This window comes from Mus caroli, chromosome 4 (genome assembly GCF_900094665.2).
Source record: "Mus caroli chromosome 4, CAROLI_EIJ_v1.1, whole genome shotgun sequence".
Taxonomy (NCBI): Eukaryota; Metazoa; Chordata; class Mammalia; order Rodentia; family Muridae; genus Mus; species Mus caroli.
In genome coordinates this window covers 93,549,813-93,574,754 of record NC_034573.1, presented here as the reverse complement: position 1 = coordinate 93,574,754, position 24,942 = coordinate 93,549,813, and the positions used below count along the sequence as shown (strand labels likewise).

General features: G+C 43.2%; 1 protein-coding gene across 8 annotated transcripts in view; it reads right to left on the bottom strand.

Moving 5' to 3' along the window:
- The window catches only part of Dnajc6 (DnaJ heat shock protein family (Hsp40) member C6), a 146,583-nt gene that overhangs the window by 87,675 nt on the left and 33,966 nt on the right, over window positions 1–24,942 (bottom strand). For 3 of the 8 annotated variants that reach the window (XM_029476521.1, XM_029476523.1, XM_029476520.1), the window contains one exon: window positions 22,746–22,810. The exons of 4 other annotated variants lie outside the window; for them this stretch is intronic. Coding sequence is in view for 1 of the 4 variants with exons in the window: in XM_021160529.2 (XP_021016188.1) it covers window positions 4,605–4,791 (187 nt within the window). In the remaining 3 variants the exon portion in view is untranslated. Of the gene's footprint in view, window positions 1–4,604; window positions 4,949–22,745; window positions 22,811–24,942 lie in introns of those variants that run through there. One more of the 8 variants, XM_021160529.2, reaches the window with a different exon arrangement.

Here is a 24,942-nt window from a genome sequence, read left to right as displayed (position 1 = left end):
AAATATGTTCTGTGGATAGACAGACAGAAAGTGTGTTCTGTGGGCTACGAGGCTGTGCTTCGGAAGCTCTCCTTGACAGCGTATTTGGAAGCTCCATCAGGAGCATGCAGCTGCTTGTATATCCTTGACTCTGACCAAAGACTGGCCCTCCCCTATCAGGGAGGTTATCCTCTTTAGCTGACAAGCCATGTGAAGAAGGATGTGCATGGAGAGGTGAGGGAGGATGTGGACAGATCAGACACATCAACCACAGTGATCAATTGGCTGAAGATATCACAGCCACTGCCCTCACATCCAGGCAAGTTCAGCTCCTAGGATTCTCTTTCCAAGTGTAAAATGTCTGGCAGCCCTCACCATTGGAAATTTGAACATATTTGGCTCATTATCTACCCCTTAACAAGTGCATATTTAGTCACAATTGAATAAGTTACAGATGAAATGTGCCTCCAAATTATAAAGTCCTTACATGGACTTAACTACAAAAGACTGTTACCTATGTGTTTACTTCTATGAAGTATCAAGTTATCCAAATATATATTTCAGGACACTAAAACACAGGTCAAAATGTAATTACTGGGCTGGAGAGATGGCTCAACAGTTAAGAGCACTGACTGCTCTTCCAGAGGTCCTGAGTTCAATTCCCAGCAACCACATGGTGGGCTCACAACCATCTGTAATGAGATCCGACACCTTCTTCTGGTGTGTCTGAAGAAAGAGACAGTGTACTCATGTACTCGTGTGCACAAAATAAATAATTTTTTAAAATGTAAATACCACATTTAAATACTCGTAACATAGTATTTAATAAAGTCAACTTTTATTTCCAAACAAATTTTCCCACTCAATTTTAATAAGTATTTTAGCATTCTCCCTGTGTTAGTCCTTTTTCGTCACTGTTACAACATGCCTGCTATAATCTACTTAAAAAGGCAAAGGCTTTATCTAGGCTCCCCCTCTCAGTGGTTTCGGTCCACCGTGGCAGGGAGGATGTGCTGGGAGCAGATCCCCTTCCTCCATAGCAACCAGGAAGTGGAGAGAAGGAAAGGGCTGGCCCTGGTGAGACCACCAAAGGCGGAGCCATGAAAGGTACCCATGTGGCCCACTTCCTCCTGACAACCAGTACCTTCTAAATCCTCCCCCATTCCCCAAACAGCACCAACTATCTAACACATGAGTCCAGGAGAAACATTTCAGATTCAAATCATAAAACTTCATTATCTTTATTCTTTTCAATTTCACTAATATATTCCAGATTTTAAGAGGACTGTCTTTTATAGCCTATAGGTATGAACTTGGTTTGGACTTAATCGGCTCAATCTAAATAATTTGACTTCTGTGGGTTTTATGAGTTCAACCTTCCCTGGAAGGCAGATTAAACACAAGAGAAATATGAAGTTTCTCAAGCAGTGTAGTGGGACAGCCCCAGCGCCGGGGACCTGGCAGGATCACTGGGAGACTGCTCTGGACTCTAACACTTAAGAAGCTGTTGAGTTAGAAAATTATTACAGTCCTCAGAACAGCTGTCTCTCTTTCCTTTGAAAACAGATGGAAAATCAAAGTAGAAAACATTATTGGATTTCAACAATCAGTTGGCACTGTGCCTACAGAAAGTCATTTTAGTTCAATGGAAGAAAACTCAGCCCAGAAGACCGATGGCATGACGGCACATCTGTAATCTCAGAGTTCGGAAGCTGAGGCCATATCTAAGCCCAGCCTGATCTATCTACACAGTAAATTCTAGGCCAGCCAGTGCTATGCTTTGAGACCCTATCTCCAAACCAAACAAAACTAGTAAGGTGAGGCAGGAGATAAAATTGCTTGCTACCAAGCCTGAAGGCCTGAGCTTGAATCCTGGGATCTACATGGTAGAAGGGAAGAATTGACTCCTGAAAGCTGTCTTCTTATGTCCATATATGGCGCTTGAGCACACACACACAAGCACATTAAAGACACACAGATACACACAAATAAAAATTTGAATAAAGGCAATAATTTTCAAAAGAAAAAAAAAAAGAAGACTAGAGTCCCTGGGTAGTTCCTTTTCATTAGGCAAGTCTCCATCATCATCATCATCATCATCTCATGCCGTAATTAGGGAGCACACAAACAGCAGGGTAAAGAAAATGTGCAACTCCAGCCATATTGCTTTGTGCTTCAGCTAAAGCTGCTTGTTAAGAATGTCTACCTGTTTCCTCTTTTCCTCTTTTTCCTCTTTTGCAACTGAGGAACAGCAGACCCAGGGTTTCCAGCTGCAAACAACAGTTCTGAGGCTCCACTCCCCAAGTCTCAGGGCACACAGACAGGTGCTACTATCTTATCTATGTGACAGCATTCTTGGAAATAAGGTAAGTGTCCAAGAGTTCTGTATAAATTGCCACACGCGTGTAAGGTACTAACTACTGAGACTAAGTTTTCCATTTTCTACAGGAACAGCCACGTATTGTTCCAATTCAAAAACATTCCTGTCAGAACAAAGCCCCATGAACCAACCTACTATCCAGTAGACCATGTCATACACAATCAACCGGATAAATGGGCAGATGACTGTTGCATTAGAAATGATCTATGAGTTTAATTAAATACCCTAACAAATGGATACAGTTACACAGCATGGGCTACACACTTTGAGCCTCTTAGACAAAAGACTATACTTAGGCAAGACATACAGTTGCACTAGGAAACAAATATGGTTCTCAGAATCTAATCCCTCATCCAAACCAGACATTATCACTCTTAAACTATGTTCTCAATCGAAAATATGCATCCAGTCATCAGTTGTACCAGCCAGCTGCAGCCAAGCCAAGGCACTCCCCTCAGCAGATGCAGGAGAGAACAGACGTGACAGGGAGCCTCGAAGAGGGATGGGGGAGGGGGCTCTGGAAACAGCACGAGTTCCATGAAGTTGAAGAGACACCTGGCAACAGTACTTTAACCATAACTGTATCTTCTTCCCACCCCCACAGTTTAACAAGGCATTTCATTGTTCTCTCCACCTACTGAAAAACCTGATTTGATAGGGGGAGAAAAGGCCAGTCCTCAGAACTATAGGACCTAACTAAGTCTTCTGTGTTAGAATGGTTGTCCCTACCAAATGATAACCCACCAGAGGCCCAAAAGACTGTATTCTCTACTTTAATCCTGTGTTTGGACATCACTTGGCCCAGGAAATACATTTTCCCCATAAAAATGCGTTTCTCCTATATTGTATCAATACTTAAAAAAAAAAACAAATCCCACTCCTGAAGTGATTGTTGAGAAACCACTCATGGACTCCTGTCTTCACATTCCTCATATGGAGCTGCTTTCTCTACACTCATTTTGGAAAGGGTTCATTTCAACTATTTCCCAGTGTTTCCTCAAATGACCATGGGTCAGAGTACAGGAATCACTTAAAGATTTGAAGGAGAGCCAGAAGATAAATAGCATTCATGTACCATAGATCTAGACAGGCACAGCTCAAATAACCAAGCATAGCATCATTTCCCAGACCCTGTCCCACTAGGAACAATGTTAACTGTATATAAGGCGACCCGAGAGAACCTCCCACCAGTACCCTCTTTGATCTAAACCAGAGCTTAACTAGTAAACTCCTTTTTAAACTAGAACAACCAAATATCTGGGGATAGTATTTCATGTCACTTTCAGGAAGACGGAAATAGAAAATGATAGCCCAAGGAAAGACATTACACAATTAAAATCCACAAGTGATTATAAAGTCAAAGATTAAAATCCTACTTGGTTTCATCCCAACATGACTCCCACCAGAGTCCTTAGCTGCCCCAGTATTAAAGCCACAAAGGTAGAGCCAGCCCCTGTGGTTCCCATCCTGGAAAAGTACACAAACAGCCCTTACACAAGTCTTTGGACAGCAGGGATTCCTGGATGACTGTTTTGATACACAAATTGCTAACTGTCACGGAGTCTGAGAGGTCTGTAACTCATTAAAACATTTTTCTGAGACTTGCAAACACAGATACAAACTTTAGAACCAACTCCCTATATGAGGAGCTTTAAGAAATTTTACCATGCAAAAGGATAAGATCAAAGCCAACAACAGAGGAAACAAATTGCATTGTGTAAAGCAGTAAGGGCTGTGTTGTTAAACGGGGCTCTTGATCCCAGGTAAAGCCTTCCCTGGGAGAAAGGAAACATTAACCCTAGAGGATCGTTTAGACTGGGCAGAGCTTTACATAATTGTAAATAACAGCAGCCATCAGGGGAACAACTGGTATAAACGCGGTCTGCAAACAGCAAAAGCACCAAGCATTTCTCCTTCACCTCGGCTCAGACAGTTGGGCGGAGAAACCAGCCACTTCGCCTCCCGGTGCCACCCTCCCCTGGCTCCCCTCCCTCCCTTCTCCTCCCCTCCCTTCCCTCATCTCCCCGCCCCCAGCTGGTGCATTCAGCAACCTAGGGAGATTAAGAGGTGCTTGCTAATGTCACCGAGCCTCCAGACGGATCTAACGTTTCTTAGCTCCCTGGACCAAAGAAATTAGAGACGTTACACCATGTGGTATTAGATGCCATGGCCTACAACCCAGCCTCTCCTAGCCTGGACCGAGGATGTGCACCGGGCCGAAGGACTGCGCCACAGCGGCCGCTACCTGAGCTGTCCGTGGTGCTGGCGCGGTGCGGAGGCTGCCGGGCGGGACTACGCACCGCGCCCGCGGTCGCCCTCTGCGTGCCAGCCGCCGCGCCCCGTGCGCTCGAGTCCCCGTGACTGTCCACCAGCTGCAAAGATTCATAACCATCGCTGCTGGCCTTTTTCCGGTAGCTCCCGAGGAGGCTCATGGGCAAGCCCGGAGAAGAGGGGGAAGAAAAAAAAAATCAACCTGGGAAAGGAAGGGAGAGGGGAAGACGGGACAGACTAAGAGAGGGTTGAAAAAAATATATAACAATAATAATCAAGTGCCCGACATGACGCGAAGAGGAGGGAAAGAAGGGAGCGGCCACCAGGAAGGGCTCTGCAGCCACCGCCCCGGGCACAGCGCACCCAACCGGCCCCGGCCACCCGTAGGCTGGACAGCGCCGAGGAAGTGTAGGTGTAGCCGGGCAAAAGCCGGGCAGCTCCCGGAGTGGCTGGAGGGGGAGGGAATAAACAGAAGAGAGTAAAGGAGGGGAGAGTCGTAGGGAAGGAGGCTGAAAGCGGAAAACGGGGCGGGGCGGGATGGGGAGGGGACCACGACAACGCGGAGGGAGGGGTGTGTCAGCGCGGCCGTGCTTCAGAAAAAAAAAAAAAAGAGGGGAGAAGGTGTCTTGGAGACCAGGCACCCTTGGAGAGAGAGCCAGGCACGCCCATTTCATGTAACTCAGCTGGTCTTTGTTGGAAGATTCGGCAAGTGAAAGACGCCTGGGTTGATCGACCTGGTGGACTGGGTTGTAACTCCAGTAGGAGGGGGAAAGGAATCTGTTGATGGCAGGCCATCTGTGTACCCAGAGCGGGCGGAGCGGCATTTCTGCACGCTCCTGGCACGGGATGAGCTGTGGCTATGAAAGCTGGCTAAAGGGGATAAGGGAGCCAGGGCCAGATCTATTCAGCAACTATGTCCTGTGCACTTCCAGGTTTCTTCTCGTTTACCTTGGAACAAGGAGAAAGGACTCCTCAACTCAACTCCTCAAGCTGGCTTGAAGGATGTCTGGGAAGAGAAGTATACCAGATTTTCTTTCCATCCTCTAGCCTCGCCCCTCATTTTTCTTTCATAGTTGTAGGCAAGAAAAACAGCCATTATCAGAGGGGATCTGTCACAAAGTTAATTAGCAGTAGGGCCCTCTTCTTGAAGAAGGCTCTGCAAGTCCATGTGCCTAGCTGTCCACTTGTGATTTATGTTTTATTCTGAAAGAGTCCCCCAGCATTGTGTGAGTGTCAGGCCTCCACAATCTAGATATGAACTGTGTTCAGTCTCAAGACGCAAACACCCAAAGCTTGTTTTCGCCTGATAGTATTTCAGAAGGCTCCCTCCTCAGCTCAGGTGAAAGACCAGATAAAAATGTTGACTTAAAAGTACCATTTTCCTCTCCTAGCCCTTGGATAAACTAAGAGGACAAACCTTTCCGAAGCACTCTGACATGTTCCTGTGATAGGAGAAGAAAGAGTACACATGTGTGCTGTGCGTGGGGACAGGGCACAGGCAGAGTGCCGGCCTGACCTGCCTGTTGGCTTACACAGTTGTCTCTTGCTGTTATTATTTTGATCACATCAGGACACAAAAATCAGATGACAGCAATTAAGAGCCTTCTATCCAGATCATCTGGAACCCAAAGTTCCCTGAAAATTCCAGCTCCTCATAAGCCTAAACTCAACAAACTAACTACTTGACAACCATTTTCTTCTTCAAAGATCGCACAGACTCATGGGTAGAGAAGGAGTCAGAAGAGATCAAAGAGGCAGGGTGCTAGATCCTCTCATCCCTTCACTAACCGTCCAGTGTGCTCCCATCTGCTGAGGGGCAGTAAGGCCAGAAGCAGAATCCAGAGCTATTGCTTGCTTATAATAACTTCGAATTGGTAGCAGGAAAAGCTGAAATATGATTTTAAACACAGGCTCTTTACTTTCAAACATGCAAGTCTTGAGCTATTTTTGGTTACTTCACTGAAGCCATAACTTTTAAAATCTACTAACAAAATAGTTTCCAGTGGCATTTAATAATCTCTTTCTGTACTTTCTCAATTCATCACTGACCACCAGGGAGCACAAACGTCTAGTGTCCGTTACGTGCCTTAGCAGATGCTTGTTGTATGGTCTGAAAGTGAAAACTGTTATTTTCAAAAGGAGCACTTTGGGTTATTTTTGCTAGACATCAGAATTGCAGACATACTGGTGGAAAAGAAACTGACACATATGCCTTTGTATTTTTGGATATCTATCTCCCAAGTTTGCAAAGCATGAATGGGCTAGACAGCATCTCCCCCCACGTATTGCTTTTCTGGGATGGAACCAAGAATCTCAAAGATGGTAATCAAGGGATGTACCACTGAGCCACACCCCTGGGCCATATTATTTTATTTTTTAGCTTTATACTTAACATAAAAATAAATCAATCAGAATAACTACTAATATTTCTACAAAACTGGTATGTAATGAACACAGGATTCTACACTGTCTAGATTTATTTATAACAGTCTAAAAACTAGAGAGTCTGGGGACTAACTTGGAACATCTACCAACTTAACTCTAACAGGTTCCTTAAAAGCTCACTTCCCCATGAAGATATTTCTGCTCTGCACTGCCAAGTGTTTAGCATATGACTAGTATGTTGTAGCTAAAGAAATAATTAAACAGCACTTAACATAGCTATCTATACTAAGCACATAAATGTTTCCTGTTGTCGCCGCACTGGCCTGTCTTCAAGCACAGCTCTATTCTGTGCTTTTGCAAGCCTGGTTCCTCCCATGCATGCAACTGAAAGGAACACTAAGTATTCTTTACTCCAGAAATAGAAGATAGAAAGTTACCTGTGTTGCTAGTAAGGGTGGAGGGCTGGGTGGAGAGAGGGTTCCTGGTAAAGGCTTCCTCCTGAGCAGGAGAACCTGAGTTTGAGCCTTAGCATCAAAGTGGGAGTTGGGTGGGGGGAGTTAGAAAATCAGGCATAATGGTTTAAGTTTATAATCCCAGCACTGGGGAAGTGGAGAAAGGAGAAACTAAGATTCTCAACCAATGAGAGACTCTATATAAACAAAACCAAAAAGATGGGTGGACCACACCTACGAAAACACAACAGAAATCAAGATCAGCTACTAGCGAGACACACACACACACATTAATGATGAGAACCTAGGATTTGGAAAGGGGGGAAATATTGTAAAAGCCAAGCCTAATCTTGCTGTTTCCCAAGATCAAGACTGATTCATAGAGGATGCAGAGATGGCTTAATGTTCAACAGCACTTGCTACTATTTCAGAGCACTGGAGTTGGATTCCCAGCAGCTATGTTGGGCAGAAGACAATTGTCTATAACTCTAAGAGATCAGATGCCCTCTTCTGCCTTCCACAGACACACAGATACACACACAAATAAAAAGAAAATACAATTGCCAAGTATGGTGGCACATACCCTTAGCCCCAGAACATGAGGCAGGTGGATCTCTGTGAGTTCAAGGCCAGCCTGGTCTATACAGTGAATTTCAGACCACGCAGGGATACACAGTAAGATCATACCTTGATTGATAAATAAATAAATAAATAAATAATAAATATTCAATGAAAAGTAACAGCTTGCTCCATAATCTATTTATCTCAAGAATAAAATATTACATATGTGGATAGACTCAAAGGATTGACTGTCCCCTGTAAGGTGAGTCTTCAGTCGTTTTTACCAGCTCCATGGTGAGTGTCCACATAGAGATGTTCAGGAGCTGGGTCTCTCGTCGTTCATACCCGCAACCAAACATTCTCTCCTCACAGCATCTGCCACCCACATTTTGCAGTGAGGCTATTGAGTAAAGGTGAGTTTGGGCTGGGCCGGATTATTCCGGACTGTACTGGATTGTCCCTGACTGTGCCAAACTGCGCCACCCTTCCACTTTGGGGAATGAGGATAGAGACTGAGGGTCTAGAACCCAAACCACTCAGTCATGAGTTCCAGGCCCTCAGGCTCTGACCAAATCACCTAACTGTCTTACTTTTCCCATAGAAAAGGAGCATTTTTCCATTACAATACAGTTGAAGTGAGAATTAAATGATTTTTTAAAGATTTTTTTTTTTAATATAGGTCTATGTGTGGCTGGCATTGAGTGCAGAGGCCAGGAAAGAGCATCAGCGTCCTTGGAACTGGAGCTATGGGTTGCAAGCCTCCCAGTGTGCACGCTCTAGATCACCAAGCTTCCTTTCCCCTGAGCATCTCTCCAGCTCTAAAATCAATTCTCGTCTCACAGGAAAGGCTTAATAAATACTACTACCATTACCTACTATTACTACTACTACTACAACATTATGACTTCCTGCCATTATTTCTAGCCTATTGTATTTTGTATCTAATTAAATCACTTTCCCAAAATGCAGATAGTTTCCTATCTTTCAGAGTAAGCTAGAACCTGTCCTGCATTAGAGATGTGTTACCATTGTGATAGATGAGAATAGGAAAAGCCTTTTGTAGAAGGCAAAGTGATTTTCTGCACTGGGTTTTACCGTCTGAATGCTCACTTTTCCTGTGACATTTGGAGTATTTAAGAAGGAAAGTCCACGCTTTCCTTGGGTCCCATGACAGCCAGTGAGTACCCGAATACTGAGTAAATGCCTGAGACCCCGGGATCGGTCTCCTCTCAGATATAACTAAAGCAAAACAAAACAACCAAAGGGGAAAAATGGTAAGAAAAGGAAAAACCGTGAGAAAACACTGAATTAACAAGTTCCCGTCCTCTCTGCATTTTTGTGTGAGATCTACATATATGGCACAAAGGTGTGTGTTGTACATGCAGAGATGCAAGGTTGATGTCAGAAATCATCCCGGGTCACTCTTCCAGGTTATTCATAGACACAGGGTCATCCATCAAAACCCAAACTCACAAACATAGCTGGTTTTACAAACATGGCTGGTTCTGCTAGCCAGCTTGTTCCGGGGTCCGCTGTCTCTGCCACTGGGGCTGGGATCACAAGTGAGCCGCCATGCCCACTGGGCACTTTGTGTGGATTCAGAGATCCATCCATACTCAGGCAAATGCTTTAACCACTGAGTAGTGACCCTTCCTCTACGCCAGTGATTTCTTTTACATTTTTATAAAATTCACACTGTGGCCCACTGGTAAATTGTAAAATAAACTTAACAGTTCATATGCATTATTTTCATCAAAAGGAAATACGATGAAAAACATTAGTCTTTGGAATGTGGAAAATATTGTTTCTTAAAATTCTGCTTAAAGTGGTGTGTGTGTGTGTGTGTGTGTGTGTGTGTGTGTGTGTGTTTACATTAACTAATGATATGGATGGATTTTTCACCATGGGTTCTGATGGTAAAAGTCTACCTGTCTCTCTTGAGCCCAATCTCTATTACCAAGCATTCCCAGTGTCCCTAACTATGACAACTCTCTATGCTGTGATTACTGGGTTCACCTGAACAATTGAATGACAGAAATCTTATGAATTAGACAACAAATGAGGACAAAGTTTTTCTGTTGTGCTCTTGCTTTTATAAAGCCAGATCTGTTGGGTTTTGTAAATAAAAATCTCAATTGTTCGATTTTACTAATGAAGACTCAGGAGCCAGGTGCTGGGGTGAGAGCCTGCTGCTCAGAGAGGCATGGAAAACACCCAGCTGACCATCCTCCTCAGCCAGTGTCCCATTAGGAATGGCCCTCTCACATGTTATCTCAAAAACCTACAGGCTGGATGTTCCTCTCTTCTACTTCCTGTTTGTCTCTCTATCCATTCCCCTGACTCTCTCTTACTCTGCATGGTTTTTTTCTCTCTCTCCTCTCTCCCCTCTCCCCTCTCCCTCCCTCCCTCTACCCTCTCCCCCTCTCTCCCTCTCCCCTCTCCCTTCCTCTCCCCTCTCTCCCCTCTCTCCCCTCTCCCCTCTCCACTCTCCCCTCCCCTCTCCTCTGCTCTCCTCTCTTTTGTTTTTTGTTTTTTGTTTTTTTTTTTTTCTGAGACAGGGTTTTTCTGTGTAGTCCTGGCTGTCCTGGAACTCACTCTGTAGACCAGGCTGGCCTCGAACTCAGAAATCTGCCTGCTTCTGCCTCCCAAGTGCTGGGATTAAAGGCATGCGCCACCACTGCCTGGCCAGTTTTTTCTTAATAAATCTCTGTTCGCTTCCTCTTGACCCATGGTTGATTTTATTTAATCTCATTTACAATATTCAAGCAGAAGGATCTCAGATTAAAGGTGTGTGGTAAGGCTGAGCAACACCACAACTAAGAATAGGTTTTTCCAGTAAATAACACAATTTGAGGTTCACAGTGTGACCAAATATCCTGTAACACAGGTTTCTGAAACACAGCCCTTTGATTTTCTGATGTAACCAATAGAAATCAATGAGCAGCATTAAAACATATGTGAGCAACACACCTCAGTCACATCCAGGTATCTCCTTATGGGATATGACCTGTGAATATACACAACTGGGGTTCTTAACTGAACAGTTCCTAGGTGTATCCTTGACATATTTAGCTTGTCTGGACTTAAAAAAAAAACTTTTAGTTTACATGTCTTTCCAGAAGATTCTCAGGCTCCAGTTTGAGCACTGTCTCTCACCACCATTCCCAGCCTCCTGGCCTACTTCCTACCAGCCCTTATAGGCATCTGGACCTGAGCCCTCCAGTGTCAAAATCTCACCTGAAGAACCAAGGACAGGACCAAGACCAAAGCCAAAACCTACATCTCTGAGCCACAGCCAAATAAAAAAGGGAACAGGCTGGGAATCCTTTCAGGGTTCTTCAACAGCAGAGTGGACCTGACTCTCTCCTCCTGCAGGAATACTGCAGGCCCTGACTTACAGGAGTCTCTTGGGCTCAAATTTCCTGTCTTCTCAAACCTTGACTTGCCATCCCCCTCTCCTCCTCCAAATGGCATCCAGAGGAGAAATCTACAATCATTCAAGTGTTCTCATTTGCTGATCAAGGGTTCAGCGTAGAACCACACGTGTGACTAAGAGCAGCTGTCATGAGTTACATACAGCAACACACAAGAGCAAGCAGGCAGTGTGTTGGCAAACAATGAGAGAGCCAGAATATCTAATGCAAGAAAACGTCTATGTAACATGAGCTGGGAGTAGAGATGTCTGTTATGAGTGCCTGACCAAGTGCTGTGTCTCCTGGAAGACAAGACCAATTTTCCAGGTGGGGCATCCTTTCTGAACTCATCCTGAAACCCAGGCTTACTTGAAGATCTTGTGGTAACAAAGATCGCTCATTGCTTATTTCCCACTTTCAGGTCCCTTCCTTGCTTAACTCTCACGTCCTTGACAACCCTGAAAACTTATTTTTGGAGAACCTATGTCACACACGCAAGCTCACAAGGATATTATGACTCTAATGTCAAACTCTCTGGTCATGCTCAGCTGCTGCACATGGCTGCAGTGCTAACTCCACCATGAGAGTGAAGCTTGAGCCTACTGGTGTCATCACACTAGTATAGCACTCCTTTCTCAGGGTGACCAGTGAAACTCAAACTGCTGTGGCTATACTGCCCATGTGGGAGTTTCTGCTCAGTGATGCCTGAAGTCAGCTTCTGGTGGAGACAGCTTCCTCCTGTGTACTCTTGTACACATTTTAGGTCATACACCTAAAATTTGATGCTTGGTCACCCTTCGGTTCAATTCAAAAATAACTAGAAGGAAAATATTTTTATTCTCATCAAAAGCAAGCTCCTAGCTCCAATGCCTTACTATTATTGCAATTGTAAATTAAAACCACTTAAAATATAGTTTAATTTTTTGATAGTAACTAAGTAACTCCTAAATGGGGAGTTATGGCACGCATTCATAATGCCAATACTCCAGAGGTTCAGACAGGACAGAAAGCTCAAGGCTGGGCTAGGCTCCATAGTTCAAGGCTTTATTTCAGATCAATAAATCTTTAAAAGTAAACCTTGAGACAGGCTTGGTGCTGCATGCCTGTTTCTCCAGCACTTGGGAGACAGGGAGCAGGGCAATGGCAACAAGTTTGAAGCCACAAAGATATAAAAATAAGAACAAGCTCTTAACACTGAAAGAGGTTTGGCACATGTTCCATTTGGCATGTCAGTGTGGCAGTCTGAGCAGATGTAGATTAAAGAGACATGGAGAGAAGCCACTGGCTTCGAAGGAAACCTATGTTATACCAATGTTTGAGCACTATCCAAACATGTGTACATAAGTTTTCTATGACCTGCCTCATGGCCACATTCTAGTCTCTACAGTGAGGGAAAACTCCATTCCCTACATCACTGGATGAAATAAAGTGAGATGTGTGAGTAGGTTGGCGATTGCCAAGCCTGAGACCTGAGTTCTAGTCCCAGAACCCACATAGGAGATGGAAAGAACAGACTCCTATTTGAGTCACTCTCTGACCTCAGAGAGCTTCAGGCTAAAAGGCTTTGGCACCCAAGCAAAAGACAGAAGGACCCTGAGCTTTAGAAACTCATAGCAGCCCTATGTCAACTACACCTAGATTAGCAAAGGGAGAGAAAGAAAGAACTCTCCCTGTGGTGAGTCACTCTTTTGTTTTCCCCTGTTACATGCAGCCATTATAGTCTCCAGTGCCACCTAACCTCTGGACTTCAGTTCTTCACTCGTCATAACAGTTACTGGGAATTACATGTCTATACAGTCACAGACAAGTTTTATAACTTAAGACTCTGTTAGCTCACTCATAAAACCATTATATCTAAGTAATAAGGCAGCTATTAAAATTGTGTGACACACCAAGGACACAAAGAGTTTGGCTTGGTGCCTGGCTGTGGTATTATATGTTACCCTTCAACGAGTACATAACTGTCTACTCTACCTGATTCCAAGCCCAGTGACTCTCTGTGATACCCAAAGACTCCTTCAGGCTGACCCAGCACAGAACTGCAAGCCTGTTCATGTCATGTTCATGTCACCCAAGACTTCCCTAGTCTATATCCCCTCCTTTGTACAGAATTCTTTCTTTGACCCACCTATGTAACTTCAATGTAGTCTAAAACACTTTAAGTCATCCAAGTAGATAATATAACTTAAAATAGTCTGTTGCTATTCATAATACAATAGTTGCAAGACATTTATATGGCCAAGAGAGAGTCTGATCCATTCTACACTTGTACAATAAAATAATAATAATAAAGAAATTTAGGTAATGAGGTTAGAAGTAGTTACTTTTCACTCTGATTTATGAAAGTTATCAAGCAAAACACAAAAGCAGTTAAATTATGTGTTGGATTTCTCTGTACCTACAACTCAATATCAACAATACCAAGCCATAATCAATCTCCTTTCATATGTATAGCCCCAACTTCATTCATTTATTTGTGTACTTAGTCTTTTACTTGCAAGGCTGGGGAAATCAATCCAGAGCCTTATTCACGCTAGGCCACTGAACTGTAACCTCCCCAGTGTTTTAAAGTACATTTCAGGCTTCATAGTATTTATCATTAAATACAAATGCAATACTTTAAGCATTTTGACAGAGATGGGAGAATATTAAATTTCACCCATGCCAGAAGCAGAGCCAGATGTATTCTACCTGTTTGTTGAGAAGACAAAGCTACCTACCCGTTTCTTGTTCCTGCTACCTTTCCCTTCTTTTCACTAACTTCTAGTGGGAAAGAGACAGCATCTATTTATCTTCCTCACCCTGCCCACCCCCATCTACACTCCACGTACCTCTTCCAGCCCTGGTTATAATCTTGGGCCTTGCTGCCCAGGAGATCTGGAAGCTAGCCTGGGATTAAGGATTCTACAGCCCGAGGAATGTATGAAATATTAAAGCAGAAAGGAACTGCAGAGAGCAGGAGATCCCTTTCAATTTAGAGATAAGAAAAATGAGTCAGAAAAAGTGAACAAATTGATTCACATCTAAAATGCAAATCTAATTATAGGACCGTGCTGGCGGGTTTCTGTGTCAACTTGACACAGCTAGGTCATTTGAAAAGAAGGAGTCTTAAATGAGAAAATGCCTCCATATGACTGACCTGTGGACAAGTCTGCAGGGTATTTTCTTGATTGATAATTGATGTGAGGGGGGTCTAGCTCATTGTAGGTGGTGCTACCCCTGGGCAGGTGGTCTAATCCTGGATAGTATATGAAAACAAACTGAGCAACCCAGAGGGAACAAGCTACACTTCTCCAAGATGAAATAAACCCTTTCCTCCCTGTGGTGCTTTGGCCTCTTATAATTATCTATAGGCTCTTATAATCTTGAATGCTTGGTCTCCAATTGCTGGACTATTTAAGAAGGATTAGAAGGTGTGGCCTTGTTGGAAAAGGTGAGTCACTGGGGCTGGGATTTGAAGTTTCAAGAGCCCACACAAGACTCTTTTTCAATCTCTATCTCTATATCTCTATATCTATCATCTATCTATCTATCTATCTATCTATCTATCTATCTATCTATCTATCTATTTATCTATCTTAACTATCTTTCTCTGTTCGTTCTCTCTCTATTCTCTCTCTCTCTCCCTCCCTCCCTCTCTCTCTCTCTCTCTCTCTCTCTCTCTCTCTCTCTCTCTCTCTCTCTCTCTCTCTCTCTCTCTCTCTCTCTGCCTGCTGTCTGTGAATCAGGATGTAAGCTCTCAGCTATTGCTGCAGCACCATGCCTGCACACCTGCCACCATGTTCCCTGTCATGATGGCCCCTGGACTCACCCCCTGAAACTGTAAGCAAGCCCACAATCCCCAATCAAATGCTTTATTTTATAAGTTGCTTTGACCTTGCTGTCTTTTCACAGCAATAGAACAGCAACTAAGATAGTCCCCAAGTTGCTTCTGGTCATGGTGTTTCATCACAGCAATTAACCCTAAGAAAGCAAGGGCTCAGCCCTCCATCTAGATCATGACCCTTTTGGGTCAAATGACTTTTTCACAGGGGTCACTTAAGATCATCAGAAAGTACAGACATTTACATTATAATTCATAACAGTAGCAAGAAAACAGTTATTAAGTAGCAACAAAAATAATTTTGTGGTTGGGAGGGTCACCTTAATGTGAGGAACTATATTAAAGCCTGGCAGCATCAGGAAGGCTGAGACCGCGGATCTAAGTATTTGACTGACACATGTACCCTTCACACTTCAGGACTGTTACTTCTCGCTCAGAACTAGACCTCTTGTTTCTCATTTCACCTCACCTCTATTCTTTTTTAAATGATTATTATTACATTTTATTGCTTTACTGTGTGTGTATGTGCATATGCATGTCTGTGCACACATGCATGCACATGTTAGGGTCAGAGTACAACTTGAGGGAGTTGGTTCTTTCCTTCTATCATGTGGCTCCCAAGGATCAAACACAGATCAGCAAGCCAGCAGCAAGCTGCTTTTACCCACTAATTCACCCTGCAAGTCTCTCTACCTCAGTCTTTAGGTCCAGACATTTGGCATCCCTGGATTTCCCACATGGTCCAGTCCAACCTTCTCTTTAAGTGCCTGTGAGGACAGCACTTCCCCAGGGATTCTTTAAGCTGTCAGGACCAGGTTAGATATACTTCCATCAGGTCCTATAGTACATTGTGCATCTTGTAATGTGTCACACATGCTCCATGTGTTTGTCTACACTGTGCCTTCCCACTCCAGTCTGTGTACTCCATGATGCAGTGATGCTCACCCCTGTTCCTACCATCACCATGCCCATGAGCTGTGAACCATGGGGAGCCATGTAATGGTGGGAAATATATACATATAAATTATGCTAACATCTGAAACACAGTAGGTCAGAGACACTAACTGGTGTGCTTCCCCATTTCCTTTCAGGCTTTGGCTGCAAGGCTGAAGGACATATCCTCAAGCTCCCAGTACCCAATCCCAGTTCCAGAAGAACTTCCCTGGTATTACCTGGAACGACTTCATGGGACTTCATGGGAAGTCCCGCCATCAGGTTCAATGGGAAGTGATCTAATGCAGATGGGGCAAGGGCTAACTCCTTAAAATTCAAGTAGCACAACCCAATTTTCCAGCATTTTCTTGGTGTATTGGTTAAACATGTGGGCTTTAAAAAGATGTGAACATTTAACCTGGATGTTTAAAACTGGCCAAAATACAGAACTTCTTTGAACCCTAATCTTCTCTGTTCTAACTGAGCTTTTCGCTGTACTTATTGACTGTGCATATTAGTTACCACCGTGGTCCCACCCTGTTTGGCATTGCTAAAGTACATGGGTTGAGGTCCTTTTAAGGAGGTTTATGAAGCTCACAATCCTGGTGACAGGAAGGGCCAAACTGCACGGTTGAGTTGGGGAAGACTTCCTGCTGCATTATAACATGGGGGAAAAGTGTTAAGGGACCCAGAACACAGAAGGAACATTACTTGAGAAGAAACCAAGAGATAATGAGAGTCAAGGCCTGCTCTTGATAACAGCCCACCCTCCATAGGAATCAATCTACTCTTTGTGCTATCAGAACCAGACCTTGTGCCTTATATCTGCTATATGTTAAGCAAGCACTTATCACAAAATTGTATCCCTAGTCATCTTTTATGTTTATTTTTTTTTCATTCTGTAAAAGGATCTTGCTAACTTACCTAGGCTAAGCATTGTATTCACTCTGTAATTTAAGGCAGGCCTTGAACTTGAGATCTTCTTGCCTATGCCTCCTGAGTAACTAGGATAATAGACTTATACCACAAGGTCCAGCATGAGTCCACTCCCATGAACCCCTACCACAAAACAATGCTAATCCATTCATGAGCTTGGAGCCCTCATGACCTAATTTTCTTACACTAAGCCCACCTCTTAAAGGGCCCACTGCTCTCAGAGTACGATACTAGGGACCCAGTGTCACTGGATACTCAGCCCACAAAGCTCTGGGAGACAAACCATATCTAAAAAGAAGACATAAGATACACTTTCTTTAAGCAAACAAAAGAAGCACTCTTTCTGGGAAATTCTCCTCTTCTCTGGCTGAAGTTGAAACTGTCCCAGGCCTACCAAGATCAATATCTAAAAATCAAGCTAGGTCAACAGGTGAAAACCAGAGAGAAAGTCAAACTGAATCCTGCCCTTGAGCAAAGATAACATACAGCATGCCTACAATCTGTGCTTTTGATATGTGGGGACAGGAGAGCTGAGACGGAAATGTTGCCAATGAGAAAGAGGTAAATTTGAGAGAAAAAGAGATATAGGAAGACAACTTTCTACAGGCACTAATTTCAGAAGACCTTTTCATACTTATAATAGCCCCTGTTTTAATTAAATTGATTTGTACTGTATCGGTGGTGTGTGCAGCCAAAAGAATTCTACCTACTATTGGACATGATGCTCACATAATTGGAATCCAGTGCACTCAAGTTTTTATTTACTCATATAAATGAATTATATCTTCTCTACTTTGTACATCAGGAGAAAAAACTAAGATGCCTACATAGTAGCTTACGTTAAAACTTTAGTGAATGTTAATAAGCTTTAGAAAAAAATGGAATTGCAACCTATACAATGATATCTATACACGTTCAGGATAGAACTAACACGTATACAATACTTCATGGTCACAAAAGAAGAGCCTGAAGAAATAGAATGCAAGCCACTAGTGAACAATAACTATGTGCTATTATGCTTGACACAAGATGTAAACTTGACACAAGATAGGATTATCTGAGAAGAAGGAATCTCAAATGAGAAAATGCTTCTGTCACATTGGTTCATAGGCAAGTCTGTGGGTTAATGGTTTGTGTAAGAAAACCCAGTCCACTGTAGGAAATGTCAACCCTAGGCAGATTATATTGGGGTATGTAAGAAAGCAGACTGAACAAGCTAGGCAGATCAAGTCAGTAAGCAGCATCCCTCCATGGTGTCTGCTTCAGTTCCTGCCTCCAGGTTCCTGCTCTGAGCTCCTGTCCTGACTTCTCTCAGTGATGGAGTTATAAGATGAACTAAAACCTTCCTCTCTAAGTCAGTGTTTATCACAGCAATAGAAACTAAAACAAACAAAATAACATAACTTTCTAATTTCAAGTGGCCACATTAAAAACCAAAGTGAAACAAATGAATTTGCAGATGAATTTAGCTCTACAGTGTCTCTCATTTATCTCAGTAGATACAAAATATTGCTACTTCACTGTGTAGCCAGGAAGATTTTCTTCCTGCTACATACTTGCTAGGCTTTGCACTTTACATTTCCTGGGTATCTTATTTTTCAGTAGCCTGTTCCAGTGGGTGGCTACTGTTCATCCATCACAGAAAGAAACTAACAACCAAAGGAGACAAGCTTTCTGCTGTCATGAGGGGGGAAAGTAAAACACAAAGAATAAACATTTCTTCCAACAGCAACTAATCAGTACAGAGCCTGGACTGCAGCCTTGGCCTCTGGCCTCCGCCTCTGAAGCTCTGCACATCCCTGTGTAGGCTGCAGGGTAGGAACCATGTTCGACACAATCCTGACCTACAGCCATGAAAGGAAAGCATGGGCTGAGGTCTCTCCATACAGCGTGGCCCAGATACATGAGGACTCCATTTCCTTTCAGATCAAAGAGAGCTTTTCATGAAAATATCTCCAAATCCACACTTCCTTGTGTGTATGCAGATTCATGAGCACAATTAATTACTGCCACTAACTACTGTCTTCCCTCTACCACATACTCTCTAGCCTGCAAGGTACCCTCTGTGTTCACAAAGCCGAATGTATGTGTGCATGCATACAAATGGTATGCATGTACATGTACACACACACACACAGAGAGAGAGAGAGAGAGAGAGAGAGAGAGAGAGAGAGAGAGAGAGAGATTCCATGGTTCTTACTATATCCAAAATGGCTAGAAAAGTAAGTATAGCTTTAGTTAAAATATTTGGCCTTTAGTTTCTAAAGCAGATTTAAAGCTAAGCTAAAAGGAATTTTTTTTATAATGTCTTTGTTATAATGCTGGGGCAACTTAGGCCTCAGCAAAACCTCTTTCTCTGGTCTTTTTTTCTGTTCTCTGTTCTTTTTTCTCCTGAAGGTACACTGTAAGAACTAGGATCTTTCTTCCCCAAGTCAGATCACTAAAAGCAAAAGTACATTATAACCTTCTGCGTTCCTGTCTAACTCCTGACCAGAAGGACACTCTTAGCTACCTTGTCTAAGAATAGATCCTCAGACCTTCATTCCGCATGGGGTTCTGCCCCATACCAGGAAGGAAGGCACACTGCACAGAGGGGCCATGAAGAATCTGAACAGACCGGTTGTGCTAAGTTTCTCACTGACTCGGACCACAGATGATAACCTTCTGCCCAGTCCAATTGGTACTCAGTTGCCTGTGCTTCGGTCACGCCTGTGCAATGACATCTCCACAAAACCCCAGTGGAAGGGTTCGGAGTTTTGGGGAACCTGCGGAGTCTGAGGAAACTGAGGAAGAACTGGTCCACATCCCAGGAGCAGCCAGGCACCTGTCAGATGGTCCCATGTGTGTCTTCATCCAGATCCTCCTTTGTGGCCTTACAATGAACCAATAAATGTGCTTTTTCCCTGGGTTCTCTGAGCTGCCCTAGCAAATGAACAAAGCCAAGCTATGGAGTTGTAGGAAGCTGCTTGTGGCCAGCTGGTCAGAAAACCTGAGGCCTGGACTCTGAACTGATGCCTGAACAGTCCTGTGCAACTGAGCCCTCAATATCCAAGATCTGATTCTACCAACAAGTAGAAATGGGCAGAGTTGAGTTGCATTTCTGCTATAGAATTGATTGTTTGCTAACTGATGATGAGAGATTTCCCCCATGCATTTTTGGAAACTTGGAAGTGACACGTGACATGTAGGAGAGCATACAGTGCAGTAAAAGAAATGGAGTTTGCCTCTCCTTGAATATCACTGAACCTCACAAAGGGCCTAGGCTGAAGCCCTAACTGCCTAGCATGTTTATATGGTAGAGGGGGACTTTCAGGAAGTAATTGGGTTAAAATGAGGTTGTGTAGGATGCTCAGCCCTAGCAAGACGTCTACACCATCCCATCTAAGGCTTAAAGAACACTGTGGCAGATGGGTAGGAAGAATGCAACAGCCAGAATATAGGGAGAAGAGCTTCAAATCAGCCATTGCAATCATGAACTCACAGCAGCTGTAGCTGCCTGAAGTAAGACAACAGAAAAAAGATCCAATCAGCAGGCAGGCAGGGGTGGGGGAAGATGCAGGGTGTCCTGCCACTTGATGCTGAACTACTAATAAGATTCAGGGTGAGAGGCAACCATTGGCTTCAGTTGTGTTGCTCACTGATGAACCCACCATGTTCCAATGGACTGTGTCAGTCCAGTAGTGACCCAGGCGGCTCTAAATGGGCCACAAGACAAAACCAAAAGTCAGGGTTAAAAGAGGATGTGGAGAGAGAATGGTCAGAATACATCCTAAGTGCACATGAAGTTGCAATAAAGAGTAAATAGGTTCTAAAACAGTATTTTTAAATGATGGGGTCACTAGAACAGGAGCCTTGGGAATGGATGAGTAACTGTGAAAGAGCAACGAGACAGAGCTTTCCATCACGTGAGGACATAGAAAGAAGGTGGCTTCCCACGAGCCACAAAATGGTCTGTATCATATACTAAGCTAGTATCTTGACCTTGACCTCCATGCATCTTACTATGAGAAACGAACACCTGCTGTTTGTGCCACCCAGTCTGGGATACTTTGTTACAACAGCTGGAGCTAAGACACTGCAAGTGCTACTGTACTGTCTCTGTGCCTAGACCCAAGAGCCTCCGGCTTCCATTGGCTTTCTTGGTTCCTCTCCTCCAAAGTATGAGACCAAGCTAGCCAGCTGTAGGATGGTCCCAGCATCTCAGCTGAGGCCCCAGGCATGAGAACAGATGAGTGTGAACCAGATCAGTACTACTGAGCTGATGTGCCTAATTCCTGACAGTGGAAACTGGAGCTAAATAAATGTCTGCTGTCTCAAACCACTCTGCTTAGATGGTTCCTTATACAGCGATACCTAAGTGACATGGGAACATGTTTCAGAATTGCTACAATAAAAAGTGTAACACTTTAGGGTAACAAAGTGGGCGGGCTTGGTCTTGTGAAGATTCTATGCCCCAGGATAGAGGAATGCCAGGGCCAGGAAGTGGGAGTGGGTTGGTTTGGGGAGCAGGGGGAGGGGCGAGGGTATAGGGGATTTTTGGAGAGGAAACTAGGAAAGGGGATAGCATTGGAAATGTAAATGAAGAAAACATCTAATAAAAAATAAAACATGGGGGAAAAAAGGAAGGAAGTGGGTGGGAAGTTGCTTCTCTATGACCCAGTAAGAAGAGGTGACACACATCTTTAATCCCAGCACTCAAGAAGGAGAAGCAGGAGGATCATTGTGTGTGAGGCCAGCCTGGTCTACAAAGTGAGTTCTAGGCCAACCGACACAACCGAGAGATCCTATTTAAAGAAAAAAAAAAAAAGATATATTCTGTTCCATAGAAAGTAAGGAAGAGCAGAGCTTCAGAAATCCACAAAAGGAATGATAGGATAGCTGAAAAGGTGGGGAAAGAGAAGGGAAGTGCATGGAAAGAAAGGGCGTGGAGGAGAGTGGGGAGAAAACAATATAGAAATGAGTTCGAATCCTAACTCCACCATCTAGTAGCTATGTTAAATTACCCAAAGCTTTTAGACTTTCCACTAAGACTTCTCTCCCAGAATCACACTTAAAGATGTTATCCAACAGAGCAACTGGCTTTTAATGGGCATCCAGTATATCTCAGATCCTTTCCTCAGCATCTCTTCATGTACCCAGCAAGGCCTGAGTAATTATGTCTCATTTTATTCATGTAGGCAGCGCCATCCCCTACATTTTACTCTTAATTCACCCTCAGCTCTTTCCCATCCTGAACAAGTCAAATGACTCAAAATCCACTTGATGAAGTTATATCTTGTGAAGACTGTACAGTGGCTCAGTCCAAGCACCCAGGCCTCAGAACAAAAGAAGCCAGTGGTATAATTCTCAGAGAGAGATTTAAGTCCTAAGGACAGTGGAGTGCTTCTGGTATAAGTCCTGAAGTCTAAACTTGGCGTGCTGATGTCCAGGAGGGAAGAGTTGTGAACCCCAGATCCAAGAGGCAAAGACCTAAAATCCTCTGGACATTTCATGCTATCTGACTGCCCTCAGTTGAATGGATGACTCCTGCCTACAGTGCGAGAAGAGCCTCCTTGTTCAGTCAATGACTCAAATGCCTCAGGACACGGACACACCCCACCACAAAGCTTTACCAGTTCTCCGGGTAATCCTCACTCCAGCCAAGTTGACACCATCACAGAGATGAAAGATCTTTACACTGAAAAGGAATTGGAGAAGAAACAAATAAATGGAAATACATCCCGTGCTTTCATGCTGCTACAGCATCCACCAGTCAGAGCAAAGTCCAAGCTCAGTGGGATTGCTACCAAATACCAGTAACACTAACCACAGAAGGAGGAAAATCATCGTGGAACTCATGAGAACTCACGAAAGACCCCAAACAGGGAAGGCACTCTCAAGCAAAGGGAACAAAACTAGAGGCATCATACTACTTAACTTCAAAATACTCCACAATGTTACAGTGACAAACCACAGGATGCCAACACAAACTCACTTGTAGCAACACAACAGACTGGAGAGACAGACACAGATCCACACTTTTTTGACCCTGCTGACTTTCAACCAGAGTACCATGAACACACAATGGGGAAAGAGTAAGAAAACAAATGATCAATTAAAAATACATTTCTCAAAAAGACAAAGAGCTGACCAAAGTATATATGGAAAGGTGTTCAATATTTCTCACCATCACTGCAGTACAAATCAAAACCATAGTGGCTATCACCTTATCCTTAGAGTAGCTACAACCAAAACAAGACAAATGGAACATTTTGACGAGAAGGTAGAACCAGGATAGCACACACACACACACACACACACACACACACAGAGGGTAGAAGTATACGTTAATATAGCTATCATGGAAAACTTGGGAGGTCCCTCAGAATTAAAAGTACAACTACATGATCCAGAAAACCCACAACTTGTTATATATTCAAACGAAATGGAATCAATGTCACATAAGCACCTTCAGTCCTGTATTTATGGAAGTGCTACTTAAGCACTTAAGGTACTGAATTAACATATCTGTTGAATAAAACGTGATGAAGAAAATGTGGTATGCATGCACAATGGAATAATATTTAAAGCAGGAAATCCCATCATTTGGGATTCATAAATGAACCTGGAAGACATTAAGTGAAATAAGCCAGACACAGAAAGACAAATGTCACATGATCTCACACATGTGGAATTTAAACAGTTGATGCGAACAGAGAGTAAAATAGTTATTATCAGAGCTGGCCTAGTGTGAAGTGGAGCAGGGGTGGAGACATGTTAGTCAAAAGGACATGATTACAGGGATATGTTTAAGAAGTCGACTGAATGGCACTGTGACCATGCCCAATGGTGGCTTATTACATTCTTGAAAACTAAGGACACAGTACACTTGTGCTCTCATCACAACGTGATAATTATGTGAGGTAACGCCCTTGTTTATTAGCTAGATTTGACCACTGTATAGCACACATGTGATGTGTATATGTCAACATGACAAAAACCGTCATGCCGGACATTATATAAACAACACACACTTATGTCTATGAATTTTAAAATAATGAAAGGAGAGAGATATTGCTCATTGGCAGTGCACTTGTTTATAGCACATATGAGTTCCTGGGTTCAATCACTGACACCGAAACAACTTCTTAATATACATGTGGCAAAGTCTTTATTCAAGCTTACTTGTTTTCTTTTCTTTTTTTTTTTTTAAAGATTTATTTATTATATATAAGTACACTGTAGCTGTCTTCAGACACTCCAGAAGAGGGAGTCAGATCTTGTTGCAGATGGTTGTGAGCCACCATGTGGTTGCTGGGATTTGAACTCTGGACCTTCAGAAGAGCAGTCGGGTGCTCTTACCCACTGAGCCATCTCTCCAGCCCTTGTTTTATTTTCTACAGATCAAATTCATTAAAAATTTCATAAATCAACAAACAAATCAATCTAAAATAAAGCTTTGAGAAGAAAGCATAAAATAACATCTTTATCACACTGAGGAAAATAGGAACTTGTTAAGCAGAATCCCAGAGGCAGTTATCAAAATCCAAAATTAGCAGACAACATTGAAGCCTGTTATAAATCTGAGATTCACTGCTCTCCAGTAGAGCACATGCCTACCCGGCACGTGGCCTCAGGGTCTCCCAGACACCGGCCTCAGAGAATATAGCTTTTATTTCCCGTCAAATCATCATTAAGGAAGTGGATATCATTGTACATTCCTGTAATCTAACATTCATGAGACTGAGACAGGAGAATCACAACGTTAGGCTAGCTCAGTTGAGAATCAGTTTTAAAAAACACTTAAAGTAAAAATAAAAAAAAAAAAAA